Raw genomic sequence first — 15,802 nt, 5'->3', positions numbered from 1 at the left:
CAAACCTGTTCAATTTTATCTTGTATGCCTGCCCTACAACATTCCCCTCTCAGAGACTCCATTCTCTTAATCCTTCGGAATGTTGAATGGAGTAGAATCATCATGTCTTCTATAGCTTCCTATTGATGAGGGGTGTAGTGCAGGCCCTGCCTGTCCCAGGACTGGAAGTCTTTGTCTATCTTAACTAACAAATTCGTTTTGTGAGCTGGAGCAGTCTTGGGCACCGCTAATATCTGTGTTCCCTGTATGGTCAGTTATTCCCAGAAGTTGAGTTCTGAAGCATGTAAGTTTGTTAATTAGCTTAAGTGAAAACTGGAACAAGACTAATTGTAAGTGGTGTGTCCCTTAAGTTGGAAAGAATGTATCTTACAGACTCCCAGATAGTGGGTGGTGACTGGCTACCCTTATGTAGATTATAAAACCCATTTAGCTTGAGCATACAGAATTATAGAAGAACCCATTAGGAGTTTTATTGTCAATAACAGTTCCCAAAGAGAATCAAAAGAAGCAGGGACAGCATGTCTACCTCCCCTGTGTGCAGCTGTCTTGATTTGAGGAAAGTAAAGGCTCTACTTACCCTTTTTGCTTTGAAGAGGGACTTAAGGTCTCTGATTGGCTTACAGGAATAGTCAGGCGTGTCTTTTGAGTTCACCTGTGAAGACTTAAGAGGTAGAAGTTTAATCCTGATTTCACGGAGCTGGTCATGCTGAGGAGCACCTGGGAAGGTCCCTTTCCTTTAATCTGAATCTGATCTGAAAGGGATCTTTTTATGAGCAGCTTGCTCAGGAATTCCTAATGTTGGAGTTTTTGTCAAAAGCTCCCTAATTCCTTGGAACACCTTCTGTAGCTCTCCTGTCCAGTACAGTGTGTCTGGGTCAGGAGCTTTTTAAGCAAATACAAGGCTTAGAATCTAAATCCTGGAATCCGTATTCCATAGAATCCCGTCATCAGCAATTCCCAATGTTGGAGCTTCAGTTAGAAGCTCCTTAATTCTTTGGAACAACTCTTGTAGCTACCCTTTTCAGCACAGTGTCTGCATTGGGGCATTTTTAAAGCAAATACAGAAGCTTGGAATCTAAATCTTGGAATCCAAATTCCACAGAATTCTTGCCATTCCCAGAAACCTCCTTATTTGCTTTTTAAATATAGAATAGCTTTCCTTCTTTTGACTGAAAGAGCATGCTTTCCTGGAGTTAGAACATATCCCAAGTAATCTCTCTACTTTAGAAACCTGAGCTTTGTTTAGGAAGTTCCGTATCCTCACTATCCCAGATTCCGGGTTTAGTGAGATGCAGAAGAAATTATCCCTTAGGCAAAGCTTTAGCACACAATAAGATGCACTGAAACAGCTGTCTTATTAGTAGTCCTGAGGATTTTAACCATTCTGTACACTATATCTGACCTTATGGTAAAGCATACAATATAGGAATTTCACAGAGACATGGATCCAAGGGTTCACGTTTGAGACAATTAACTTTAAAGAAACACCTAAGAATATAGGTGATGGAGTTTGACACTTAGACATAACTAGAACTTATGGTACATAAGGATATAACACACTAGAACTTGTTCTTTGGGAACAAGTTTTACCATTAATGCTAATACTGTAGCTCTTTGAGGACAGAGGTCCTGCATAGGAAGTTAGTGCACAGTGACTCCTGTTTTTAACTTAACAATTAACACTCTTATGTATGACTTCAGTGATCACCCAAGGCTCTTGACATGAGCTTCCTAGGCTATGGAAGCCTATTGAATCCACAGACTGTCAGTATTTAAACAAGGCCACAATCAAAGTGGAAGTTCTTTCCTCCCATCAGAGAAAAGTACATGCTTCCTTGATGACCACTTCTTTCCACTGGGGTTTCACCCAGGAAGGTCTTCCATGTAGGGACACTTTTTGCATGAGCATCCTGGCTTTCCATGCTTGGATTGCTCTTGTGGGCTTTTTAGCAAGACCAGAATGCCTTTAGGGCTGACCCTGAGGTCACTGAGCATTACTTAAAGCAATTGCCACTTTATGAATCTGGTATATGGACTCCTTCCCATGTTGGAGCATTTACTCCTCTTTAGTTTTATTTATTGTTAGCAATAAACACTTAATCCTATTGAGATGATCACTTTAACAATCAATCCTACCTATATGATCACTTTAAAATTTAATCCAATCTATATGGTTGCTTTAACAATGAAGATGTTACTTTTACTGTCCAGCCCAAAGGGATCTGAGATCCCATGGCGAATTTTAAACTCTATCCTAAAAGTAAGTCCATAGAAATGCATGCAGAGCTATATGGCCTTACAGTTTCTTTGTAGGACCAAGTACCAGAAGCCAGCCATGTGGAGGAGCTTGTAGGCCAGAAAGCATGGAGCAGGTGGCCCAAAGGCCACATGCCCCGAAGGTGCAGAGACAGCAAGCGGGTCCAGGGCAAAAGGAAAAAAAGGCATTAGTGTGTTCTAAAATCTCAAATTCTGAGAAGCTCATCCATTTTTCAGACTTATCTCAATGAAGCTTTTATAAGAATATTTTGTAAGAGAGATTTTAATGCTTCCTTTTTCTCCAGATTTCTATTCCCTGTATTTTAACCTTATGTGTTCACTAAAGAGAAGGTCACTGGTATAAGTTCTGTTTCTACACAAAATATGTTGGGGAGGTGGGGGATCATGAAAATAGCACCAATCTTGGCACCAAATAGCTGTATACCTTTAAACAAATCACCCTGATATCTCTCTTCATCAGAAGTTGGTAAGTTGTTTAATGAGGTCCCCTTCCACTCTCATGTTCTGAAAATAAAGTACTGAGCAGTACTGGTCGGAAATATATAACTGGAGTAGAGAGGCTAGATGTGGTTAGTGAAAAAAGAATATGTTAATGGAAATAACACTGAGAAAATAGCTAAGAAGGAATAAGCAAAGTATTCACATTATTGTAACCACAAGAGTCAAGTTTGAGTTCAACAAATGGAGCAGAGAATCCAGCTGTAACTAAACTGCTGAGTCCTCAAGTCTGTTTTTGCCAATGAAAGGGCCCTTCCTTGCGTTGATGATGTTAAAATGAGTAAAACTTCATGCAAGTGAAAAAAGCTGAAAGCATGAATGGACCAAATGGTTTAAGTAGCTCCCCTTGGAGGAATGTGTTGGAAGAAGTTTGAAAAAAAAAAAAAAAAAAAAAAAAAAAGAGTTTGGCAAGGGCCAAAGGAAGATACTTAAGAAATAGACTGAGGTCAAAATTAAAGGAGTTGGATAGCCTGCAAGGTCAGGGACAACACGTGTACTCCCAGACTTGTCTCTTAATATGATCATGGCTAGCGTAGATAAATTAGCTGAGAACTTCAGTACCATGCCATTACTATATGAGAGATACTCAAGAAGCAAAGCATTGGAAAACAGAATGGTTCTAGGACTTGCCATTAAGTGAGCTTCTTACTCTGTCTACCCTGTACCACCTTTAATTTACCAGAGTGTGAATTAGGCTTCTCAAAGAGAAACCATTTTGCTGCAACTTCAGGGGCCTATAACTCTTAGGTTGTGCAATTCAAGTTCAACTGACAGAACTTAAATTTGACCAGTGAAAACCTTAGATAGCTTATCACTAATTTTGAATCATAAAATCCCTTTTGTTTGTGTTGAGTCAAAATCAAGAAAATATTAAGCTGAGTAAAGTTTTTCTTTGGAGAAATTTAGGCTGTATCATCATGAACTTGAGAACTAGGAAACAGAATGTTGATGTTTCACGACAGTGACCAAGTCTTGTGGGCTCATACAAGCAGAGAAAGTACATACTCAGCCATTCTGCAGGGTAGTGATAGTGATCATTATCAAGAACTTCAGCTGTTTGATTTTGGTTTAGCAGAGTTGTCAAAGCAGTGCTTTGAAATGTTTATTTTTTAAGTCCAACTATGTTTGTAAAAGTTCAGATTTCCAGTACCTCTTTCCTTTGACTTTCACTGTCAATTTCAGTTCTATGTAAGTCACTCAAAAAACAATAAATAAAATTTGTATGATACATCATTTTTACCCACTTTATTTCTCTTCTGTGTGTCTACCTGCTACCAGCATAAAACCCTTACCTTCATGAACTAAAAAGTGTTTTGTTTTGTTTTACTATTTACCATGTGCCCGAAGTGTTGAACACCTTGTCCCATTCTGTTTGTCAGAATGCCAACATATGCCAATGCTGCAACTGCTAGACCCCATTAAGCTGTGTATCCCCTAGAAACTCCTCCGACATGCCTCATAGAATCCTATTCTATACATCGACCAAAAATTAAAAGAATTCCATAATGATTCTTGAACTCCTTCTCTGCAGCTCTCCACTCTGTAGAACCTAATCCCACAAATTTGACTGATGTTAGTATCCTGAACTACAGTATTTTTTTTCCCTCTGCTCAATGAGGTAGCTACTCTTCAATTATGTTCAACTTGTCTTTGTTGCAGTTATATACTCCCAGCAGAAAACTGGTAATGTACCAGGCATTTCAAAATATGCATGGAAAATGGAATTCAAAGTTTATTTTGGTGCAAAATAAAAAATTTTGAAATCCATGCATACTTGGCATCTTCAAAAAATTTATGGGAATATATACTATGAAAAAACTACAGAAGAATTTCAAAGTTTTTTGCAGCAAACTAAATGTATCTTTTAAATCCATTCCTTCAAACCTTTTTGAAGTGGCCTTGTGTAATTTTTTTTCCTCAAGGATCACAGCCCTTAACCGTTATCCAATGCCTGGAAACAGATAAAATACGTGAAGCTATTTGCTTTATAGTAGGAAGATTAAATCTGAAAGCTGTTTTTCCATTTGTGGCTAAAACCAGAAATCGATTGAACTGATTTTTATCATGGCAGATACTTAATTTATTTCTTTTCTTTTTTTAAGATTTATTTATTTATTTACTTGAAAGGCAGATCCACAGAGAAAGGGAGAGAAAGTCCTACCATCTGTTGGTTCACTCTCCAAATGGTGGCAGTAGCTAGGTCTGGGTCAGGCTGAAATCAGGAGCCAGGAACTCTATCCAGGTCTTCCATGTGGGTAGCAAGGACCCAAGCACTTTGGCCATCTTCCACTTTGTTCCCAAGTTCATTAGCAAGAACCTGAATCAGAAGCTGAGTAGCTAGGATTCAATCTGGCCTCCAGTATGGGATGCCAGTGTTGCAAGAGCAGCTGCAACCACAATGCCAGCCCTCCTTAATTTTTTCTCAGTGAACTAAAATGTCTAAGTGTTTGTGGAGCATTTCCAGAACTTCAGGTAGAATTTATTGAAATTCTATATACTACGTCTTTTTCATTCTGTTCTGTGAATATTTATAGAGTCAGCAATAAGCTTTCTGAAATTCCTATTTTAAACTCCATGTTGTAAAAGAAGTATGCACATGTAATATAAGAACAGCTTAGAAAGGCAGGCATTCAGCCCAGCAGTTGAAAGTCTGGTTGGGACAGCCATATATCACACTGGAATGCCTGGGTTCAATGTCCAGCTTCACTCCTGAATGTACAGACCCTGGGAGACAGCAGTAATGGTTCAAGTGATTGGGTTCCTGCTACCACAAAGGAGACTAGAATTGAGTTCCCAGCTGTTGTGGGCATTTGGGGAATGAGCCAGCAAATGGGAGCTCTCACTCGCTCTCTCTCTCTCTCTCAAATGAATAATTTTTAAAATTTTAAAAGATAAGAACAGTTTAGAAGCCTTCTTTTCACTTGAAATGCTTTCCATTTCCCTTCAAAAGATAAAATAGACAACAGTTCCCAGAGATGATGAGCAATGGGAATTGATGTGGATTGTATAACAATACGATACAACATTTAATACCCTTGTACAATTTGAACTCATTAGATGAGTTGTGTGATTCAGTCTTATAAACAGTGCTATGGTATTTTTATTTTCGACTTAAAAATGAAAAAACTGAGGGTTAAGGAGGTTAAATGATAAATGAACTACAAATGAGAGCACAATTTCAAATCTCGATCTGTTTCTGAGCCTGAGTTCCTAACTGTTGTGCTGTAGTCAGAAATCCAACCTGATCTGTAATGAACACCTGAGATCTGTAGCAATGAAAAGGCAAAGGGAAACAAAACCACCTCAAGGAAAGATAATGTGTGGAACCACCCTGATAAGAGCAGAACATTACCAGAGCATATTTTAAATTATTTGAGTTGTAGAGTAACAAAGTAATTGCACATAAAAACAATGCTTAAAAAAAATTTTCTAGCAGGGGAAAAAAAAAAGATGAAGGATTAAAATCAGGGAGACGCTAAAGAAGGCTTATTTATTTATGATAATTCCAAAATACTGCATAAAAACTGGACCCAGGATGATGACTTTAGGAATGGTGGACAAAAGTAATAGAAAAGAGTAAAAAATTGATCAGTACTTTATTACAGACTGAACTGAAAATCAGAGAAAGGAGCAAGTTAAAAGTACCTCCAGATATTTGGTTTTGGAAGCAAGTAAGGATAAGGAAGGATAGGATAGAGAAGAATGGCTATGGCTTGTTGACTTTGAGTTTCCTGTATGGCTAGCTGTCCAAGGGAAGTGTTGTATAGGCATTTGATGTTATAGACTTCTTTAGATGCAGGAACAGGAATGAAGAAATCTGAAATATTGTCAGCCTTCATGTACTCCCTTTGTGCCTCCACTCCAGTTTCCTTCCACTTACACTATTACATTTTTCATTAGCTAACTGTATATTTATAAAAGATACCATCACATGTCTGTTTCTAACTTACAGAAAGAAATTCTGGAACAACAGCAGCAAGAGCGAAGTGATACCAGTTTTCACGGCAGTTGTATGTTTTGCAGTGAGGAATTCCTGGGAAACAGGTTTGCCGTTATGCATCTTTAAGTGTTACTATTTTGGGAGAGGGTCTTGTGGTGAAGTAAGTTAAGCTACCACGTGGGAATGCCCATGTACCGTATTAAAGTGCTTAGTTAAAATCCCAGCTACTCTATGCTTCAGATTCAGCTTTCTACTAATTTGCCAAAGTAGTTAGGTCCCTGCCTGCCACATAGGAGAATCAGATGTAGTTTCTGATTCCTGGGTTTGGCCTGGTCCAGCCATTTTTGGAACGTAGGGGAGATAACCTCTCTCTATCACTCTACCTTTCAAATAAATAAATACATCTTTAAAAATAATAAATAAATGTTCGATTTTTAATCTGAAAACTCACCTAAACATCCATAACTGATGATTACATAATTTGACTTCTATAGGTTGGCTCAGATTCTTTTCATATAGTAGAGTGCCTTTTTAAAAAGATGCCTCTTGGGGCCAGCACTGTGGTACAGTGGGCTAATCCTCTGCCTGCAATGCCAGCATCCCATATGGGCACCAGTTTTAGTCCCAGCTGCCCCTCTTCCAATGCAGCTCTGTTCTGTGGCCTGGGAAAGCAATAGAAGATGGCCCAAGTCCTTGGGCCCCTGCACCCACATGGGAGACCAGGAGGAAGCACCTGGCCCCTGGCTTCCGATCAGCGCAGCTCCAGCCATTGCGGCCATTTGGGGAGTGAACCAACGGACGGAAGACCTTTCTCTCTGTTTCTCCCTCTCACTGTCTATAACTCTACCTCTCAAAATAAATAAATAAAATCTTTAAAAAAATAAAAAATAAAAAGATGCCTCACATCAAAAATGGACTGTGGTTTCTCTTAGCAGAACAAGGGAACAAATTCTTAAAATGTCAAAAAATAGATTTATGCTTCATTTCGTGGGGCTTTAAAAAATATACTGACATGGGCTGGCATTGTGGCATAACAGGTTAAGCCTCTACCTGCAATGCCAACATCTCATATGGACACTTGTTTGAGTCCCAGCTGCTCTACTTCTGATCTAGCTCCCTGCTAATAGCCTGGAAAAGCAGCGGAAGATGGTCCAAGGGCTTGGTCCCTTTCACTAATATGGGAGATCCAGACAAAGCTCCTAGCTCCTGGCTTCAGCCTGGCACAGCCCCAGCTATTGTGACCATTTGAGGAGTGAACTAGAAGATGTCTCTTGTCGCTCCCCCTCTTCGTGGAGGAACGACACAGGACCCTGCGCTGTTCTTTCGTCTGCTCGGCCCTCCCCAGGTTTGCTGCTGGTCCTTCCCGGGTTGGCTACCGTCCCTTCCACCTCCGTGGAAGGGCGGTTCCCCCTGCCACTTTCCCCACTTCCGCAGGGGAGCGGCACACCGCCGGCCGGCTCTCTCGGGGGCTGCACAGGTATTCCTTCAGCTAGATGTTCCCCTTAGATGTTCCTGGTGCATGCCGTCTCTCTCCTCCTTTATAGTCCTCCTCCGCCAATCCTAACTCGGCTGCCCACACGCCGAGTACGCTGCTCTCCTCCAATCAGTAGCAAGCCCCACAGTTTATTGGTTGAACTGGAGGCAGCTGTGCAGAAGCTGTTTACTTCTCTCCCAGCGCCATATTGTGGGAGAGCAGATGCATAGAATAAGTCTTAATTCCAGTAACAGTCTAGTCCGAGCTGCTCCCCACAGATCCCCCTTTCTTTTTATTTTTTGGCGTTGATACGCGCCTGTCTTCGGTGTCCCGCGGCACACACTCTGCTCTACTTGCTAGAGTTGCCACAGGTTCTTACAAGTCCTATCAATCAGGCAAACCGAATCCGGGTCCTCTCTTCGCCATGTTGTGAGGAGGTTTTTAGGCGCTGATACGTGCCTGTCTTCAGTGACCTGCAGCTCATACTCTGGTCGAGCCGCCTGCTGGTGCTTACCGCCTTAATCAGGCAGACCGAATCCAAGCTTTCTCATTGCCATATTGTGGGGGAGACTTATTAGTGTTGGTTCGTGCCTATCTTCGGTGACCTGCAGCTCATACTCTGGTCGAGCTGCCTGCTGGTGCTTACCGCCTTAATCAGGCAGACCGAATCCAAGCCTTCTAATTGCGGTATTGTGGGGAGGCCTTACTGATGTTAATTCGTGCCTGTCTTCGGTGACCTGCGGCGCATAAGCTGCTAGCCGCCCGCAGGTGCTCACCGCCTCCCTAATCAGGCAGACCGAATCCAAGCTTTCTCATTGCCATGTTGAGGGGAGGCCTTTCTATTTCTCTATTTCTCTATCTCCGGGCATTCCTATTTCTCCCATTTTACTTCTATCTTCCAGCATTCCTATTTCTCTCATTTTACTTCTAAACTTCTGTTTCTCTTATCCCTGCAGCTTCCCGGCACCCACCCCGAGGCTGCTTTTCGGCGGCTTCCCGGCTGAGCCGCTTCAGCCCGCTTCTCTCATCTGCGCGGCTTCTCGGCTCTGCGCGGCTCGGCTTTGCACGCACACTCCGCGGTCTCCGCGCTAGCCCCGCGTTCCCTATCTACTTGTGCCCCGCACGCTCTCTCTGTGCGCGGCAGCCTCCGTGAATCACACAGCGTCAGCTCACGTCTCCGCCACTAGCATTCAATCCAAGTTCCCCGGGCTAACCTGGCGAGTTCAACCCAGCTCACGTCTCTGCGCCTTTCGGTCTGGCTTCCCGTCCTTTGCTCCTCAGGCTAATCTGACGGATTCCAACCTAGCTCATACGTCTCCGCTTCTGGTTTCAACTCTTCGCCCCCCATTCCCAGGCTAACTTGAGAATCCCAAAGTGGCTTTCGTTTCCGCCTCGGCCTGCCCCCCGCGGCTTCAATTTCCCTAACATTTTTCTCTACCCGGTATGTTTCCCCAAGCTTTCCTCCAACAATACTCCTCCCTCATTTCTCCTGGCCTCTCCCCACAGTCCGCATCCGAGTCTGTTTGTTCTAGCTTTCACTTTCGCTTTCGACCTTAGAGATTTCTCCCAGCTTCCCCCCGTAGTCCGTATCTGAGTCTATGCCTAGGCTTTCAATAGCTTCTTCCAGCACCTTTTTCGTCCGGCTTTTCCCTAGGCTGTTTGCTAGTGTCTCTCTCTCTGGTATTTTCCCATTTCTTCCCGTTTCTTCCCTCCTAAGTTTCCTATCCGTCCTAGGTTTCCTATCCGAGTCACGGCACCATTATGTCGCTCCCCCTCTTCGTGGAGGAACGACACAGGACCCTGCGCTGTTCTTTCGTCTGCTCGGCCCTCCCCGGGTTTGCTGCTGGTCCTTCCCGGGTTGGCTACCGTCCCTTCCACCTCCGTGGAAGGGCGGTTCCCCCTGCCACTTTCCCCACTTCCGCAGGGGAGCGGCACACCGCCGGCCGGCTCTCTCGGGGGCTGCACAGGTATTCCTTCAGCTAGATGTTCCCCTTAGATGTTCCTGGTGCATGCCGTCTCTCTCCTCCTTTATAGTCCTCCTCCGCCAATCCTAACTCGGCTGCCCACACGCCGAGTACGCTGCTCTCCTCCAATCAGTAGCAAGCCCCACAGTTTATTGGTTGAACTGGAGGCAGCTGTGCAGAAGCTGTTTACTTCTCTCCCAGCGCCATATTGTGGGAGAGCAGATGCATAGAGTAAGTCTTAATTCCAGTAACAGTCTAGTCCGAGCTGCTCCCCACAGTCTCTCTTTCTCTGTCTCTCCTCCTCTCACTGTAACTGTGTCTTCTTTTAAAAAAATTGACTGACAGGTAAGACCATATGTCCACAACAAACTACTGCAGACGTAACTCTCTAAACTATTCATTAACTAAATCTTTGCAGTTCTGATTTTTTTGTTTTTAAATATTAAAAATCATAAAGACTTTAAAATGAAGTTGGGGGGTTGGTAATTCTGTTACCAACCCAGCTGGTCCAAAACCATCTGGTACATTCTGGCACTAATCACCCAGAGTTAGCATCAGACTCTAGAAGTTAGAAGGCACAGCCTCCAAGATGACCGCCCCCACTTTAAACACCAACCATCAGCTCATGGGATTCCAGGATACTTGAACTTTTCACTGGCTAGTTACCAACTAAGAGGTTCCCACTGGAAGTTTCTACTGGTTTGATAATTCACTGGTGACTCCCAGAACTTAGGAAACCACTATACTTAATATAGTTTATTATAAAGGTTACAGATCAGAAACAGCCAAATGAGGAATGCATAGGGCAAGGCCTAGGAGAGTAGGAATATAGCTTCTGTACCCTCTCCCCATGTATTAGAACCATCACCCTCCGAGAACATTCATGTAGTCACCAACTAGCAAGACTCCACTGAGCTTTGATTTCCAGAGCTTTAACTGGGATTTCAATGTGTATTCATGATTGATTAATTCATTAAACTCACTTTGCAGTCTCTTCCCCTCTGAAAGTTGGAGTGGCTCAACCCTCTAATGTGATTGGTCTTTCCAGTGACCAATCCCCATCTGGAAGCTATCTGGGGACCCACTATGAGTAACCTCATTAGCATTACAAAGTTACTCCTGATGCTAAAGAAAAGGATTTTTAAGCTATGTGTCAGGAACCAAAGACAAAGACTAGATACATATCTTATTTTGTAACAGTGATATTTACAAATGTGCATTCACTTAAATAGAAGTCATAAGGTGGGAACCTGTAGGAACTGGGAATAATTCAGTGACTTGGTATATAGTGATCAGAAAAATACCATATTCTGCCCACTTGAAAGAAAGCAGTTATTTTAAAAAAAAAAAAAAAGCATAGTGGGGGTGGGGGAAGCCAATGTAATCCATAAGCTGTACTTTGGAAATCTATATTCATTAAATAAAAGTTAAAAAATTAAAAAAATTTAAAAAAAAATTTTTTTAAAAGTATAGCCAGTACAGTAACTAATGTTTCTGTATGGAAAACATTGAAAAGTAGAGAATACTCATTTGAGTTTAGAAAAATGTTTGGTTGATATATTAATGTTTCAAACACCAATGATAAAGATTTGATTCTCAATAGATCAGGTGGTATGGAGAAAAACTGTGCCAGGGCTAAAAATTGTGCTTCAAACCTTGTCATTTATTTAAGAGGGTTTTGTGGGGAAAACAGGGAGGACCAGGCTTAAGAGTTGTTATGGATCAGTGAAAACTCATGTTACTCTCAGAAAATTTACCAAACATTATTACTGACAGTATTTGTTTTTTCTTTTTAAGTAATGTGTGTGTTTGAAAGGTGGAGGGAAAAAGATCTCTCATTCAATGTTTCACTCCCCAGATTTCCCTTAAAAACCACAGCTGGGCCAGGCCAAAGCCAGAAGCCCAGTCCAGATCTCCCACATGGGTGGCAGGGACCCAACCATTTGGACCATCATCTGCTGCCTTCCTGCAGTGCACATTAGCAGGTAGCTGGATCTGGACGTCCAATATGGGATGCAGGCATCCAAGGGTTTGTCTCAACCACTGAGCCCAGTGCCCACCCCCTGATAGTCTTTGAATAAAATGTTTCAGATTTAAGACTAACCTAGTAGAGAGGGATGTGGTTATTATTCAAGATCCCTAGTATTCACATATGGGAAACTACAAATGATATTTTTGTTTTCTATAATTTAAGTATTCATGAAAAATGTAGATGTTGATATGATTAGAAGTATCTGTCTATGATATTAAGTTCTGATTATGTTAGTATTTGCACATAATAGAATATTGGTGCTTTTCTACTTTTTAATATAATCCTAATAAGATCCTGTTTTCTAATATAATGCTCTTGTTCTTCTCTTGGATGTGTTTGTATACTCTATCAAATAGGGTCACATGGAGCATTGAGTGAGGCTCCTCAGCAGGCTTGACTGATTATGCCATTGTTCTCTTGGTAAATAATATTTTTTAATGAGCAAGATAAGCAACATCTAGTTCTTACAAAATGCCCCCTTTCCTTTGGTAGTTTTTCTTATTTATGAGCTTGTCATTACTTAAGATTAAAAGTTTTAGATTACAACCCAATTCCAGATATGCAGTATATAAGCAGTGCTAGAAGACTACATTTCTGTTCTCCCAGCATATGTGCATAAAAATAATAATAGACAAAGAGGTGGATATTGGACAAGGATAGAGAAATTAGCTCTTTCTTATTACCCTGTATACCTTATTATCCTGCATATACTCTTTCCCTCGCCCTGTTTCTTTCAACTTATTTGTGTCTTTGAATTTAAAGTATGTCTCTTATAGACAACATTTAGTAGTGAGGTTTTTTTTAAGATTTATTTATGAGTCATAATTAGAGAGAGAGAGAGAGAGAAAGGGAGAGATCTTCCACCCACTGGATCACTCCCCAAATGGCTGCAGTGTCCAGGACTGGGCTAGGCCAAATCCAGGAGCCAGGAGCTTCCCCTAAGTCTCCCATGTGTGTGCAGGGCCCCAAGCACTTAGGCCATCCTCTGCTGCTTTCCCAGGTACATCAGCAGTGAGCCAGATTGGAAGTAGAGCAGCTGAGACTCAAACTGACATCTCTATTGGATGCTGTCACTATATCTGCACCACAATACCAGCCCTGAGGTTATTTTTTATCCATTTTATCAGTCAGCACCTTTTGATTGGAATCTTTGATCCATTTATGTTTAATGCAGTTATTGCTTCTACCATTTTGCTATTAGTTTTAGACTACAATATCCCTCTCTTCTCCATTGCTACTATCTTTTATGTTGAACATGTATTTTCTCTTTTAAAAAAAAGATTTACTTATTTATTTATTTGAAAGGTAGAATTTCAGAGAGGCAGAGGCAAAGGCGTAGCTGGGACTTGAACTGGCACCTACATGGAATGCCGGCACTGCAAGCAGTGGCTTTATCTGCTGTGCCACAATATCAGCCCCAGATATGTATTTTCTAAGGTAAAATTGTAACTCCCTTGTTTCTTTTACCATATTTTTAAAGTATTTTCTTGATGATTGTCCTAGAGATTACAGTTAACATTTTAATGGAAAGTAATCTATTTCAAATTAATAACAACTTGATTTCAATTATACAAATAAACTTTGCTGCAAGATAATTTGTTTCTGCCCCACTGCTTTCTTCTATTGTTGAGATAGGAATTGTTCCTTTATACAATATAAGCTCATCAACATGTTTCATAATTACTGCCTTATGCAATTATCTTTTATATCAGATATGAGAAGAAAATTATTTAAAAATACTTTATAATGTCTTTTATATTTACCTTTGTAATTACTTTTACTGGTGCATTTGATTTCTTTATGTAGACTTGGATTCCTGTCCAGTGTCCCTTTCTTTTAGCCTGAAGAATTCCATTTAGTTTCTTGATCAAGTCTGTCAATAAAAGATTTTCTCAGAGAGATTCTGTCTATCTGGAAATGTCTTGATTCAATTTTCTCTTCCATTTTTTGAGGAATAGCTTTGCTGAATATAGAATTCTTGGTTGATAGTCTTTTTCTTTCAGCACTTTGAAATGTCATCCCATCACCTTCCAGTTTTTGTAATTGCTAATGATAAGTCAAGTGTTAGTCTCGTTAAGGATCCCTTGTGTATGGTGAGGTGTTTTTTTTTTTCCTTGATACTTTCAAGACTGTCTGCCTGTCTACAGTTTATGTCTTGATATAGCTCGATTTGAATTTTTCCACCCAGAGTTTCTTAGGCTTCTTCGGTGTTTAGGTCAGCATTTTTCATCAAATTTGGGAAGTTTTCAGACATTATTCAGATATTCTTTCTGCCCTTTGTCTCATTCTCATCTTGCTTTTTGACAATCTCATTAGAAATAAATTAGTCCTTGTTTATGTTTCCTTATTCCTTCTTCTTTTTCTCATTCTGGGAAATTTCAGTTGACCAATCTTCAGGTTCACTGATTCTTACTTTAGTATAAATCTTTTACTGAGCCTTCTGAAATTTTCATTTCATTTATTACACTTTTTTTCAAAAGACTTATTTTACTTATTTGACAGGCAGAGTTGCAGAGAGAGGTAGAGACAGAGAGAGAGGTCTTCTATCCGCTGGTTCACTCCCCAGATGGCCACAACTGCCAGAGCTGCGCCAATTTGAAGCCAAGAGCCAGGAGCTTCTTCTGGGTTTTCCATACTGGTGGAGGGGCCCAAGGACTTGTGCCATCTTCTACTGCTACCCCAGGCCATACAAGAGAGCTGGATCAGAAGAGAAGCAGCCAGAAATAGAACTGGTGCCCATATGGGATGCCAGCGCATCAGGCTAGGGCATTAACCCGCTGAACCACAGCACCAGCCCCAGTTATTACACTTTTATACTCCACAATTTCTACTTGGTATTGAGGTTTTTCTATCTATATATGATTTCTGTATTTTTATTTGTATTGCCTTTTTGATAACATTCTCAAGTTCTTTCCTTCACCACCATGGCTGCAGCCATGAATGTACTCAGACATCAGAAGAGGCTAGGTCAAGGCCAGTGTCGTGGTGTAGTACATGAAGTCACTGCCTGCAATGCTGGCATCCCATATCAGAGTTCCAGTTCAAGTCCTGATTTCTCTGCTTTCAATTTGGCTCCCTGCTAATGCATCTCAGAAGGCAGCAGAAGATGGCCCAGGTACTCAGACCCTTGCCATCCATATGGGAAACCCAGATGAAATAATTGGCTCATGGTTTCAACCTGGCAGAACCCCAACATAACAGCCGTTTGGGGAATGAACCACCAGATGGAAAATCTCTTTCTCTCTGTCTCCTTCTTGATCTGTCATTCTGCCTTTCAAATAAATAAAATAAATCTTAAAGATAGAGAGAGAGCCTTGTCTCCAATGTCCTCCACTGCGACAAAAAGGTTTGGTTGGAACCTAGTGAGACCAATGAAATTTCCAGTACCAGTTCCCATCAACAGATCCAGAAGCCTATCAAAGATGGGCTAATCATCTGCAATCTTGTGATTTTCTATTCCCAAGCTTGATGCCAGAAAAATACCTTGACCTGCCAGAAGTGCAGGCATATAGGGATAAATAAGTGAAAGAGTGCAGCAGTGTTTGCATGCCAGAGAGGGTAAACTGATTGAGGAAGATGCAGCTTCTGCACTGCTGCTCATAAGATACCGTTCATCT

At 41.3% G+C, this 15,802-nt stretch overlaps 1 protein-coding gene across 8 annotated transcripts in view; it reads left to right on the top strand.

Annotated features, from left to right (window-relative positions):
- ZNF277 (zinc finger protein 277) overlaps positions 1-15,802 on the top strand; it is a 148,968-nt gene that overhangs the window by 111,003 nt on the left and 22,163 nt on the right. For all 8 annotated transcript variants that reach the window (XM_008258387.4, XM_008258389.4, XM_008258388.4 and 5 more), the window contains one exon: positions 6,728-6,819. In XM_008258387.4, coding sequence (XP_008256609.2) covers positions 6,728-6,819 — 92 coding nt within the window. The remainder of the gene's footprint in view (positions 1-6,727; positions 6,820-15,802) is intronic.

Source organism: Oryctolagus cuniculus, chromosome 3, assembly GCF_964237555.1.
Source record: "Oryctolagus cuniculus chromosome 3, mOryCun1.1, whole genome shotgun sequence".
In the NCBI taxonomy this organism is placed as follows: Eukaryota; Metazoa; Chordata; class Mammalia; order Lagomorpha; family Leporidae; genus Oryctolagus; species Oryctolagus cuniculus.
This window is presented reverse-complemented; position numbering and strand designations above follow the sequence as displayed.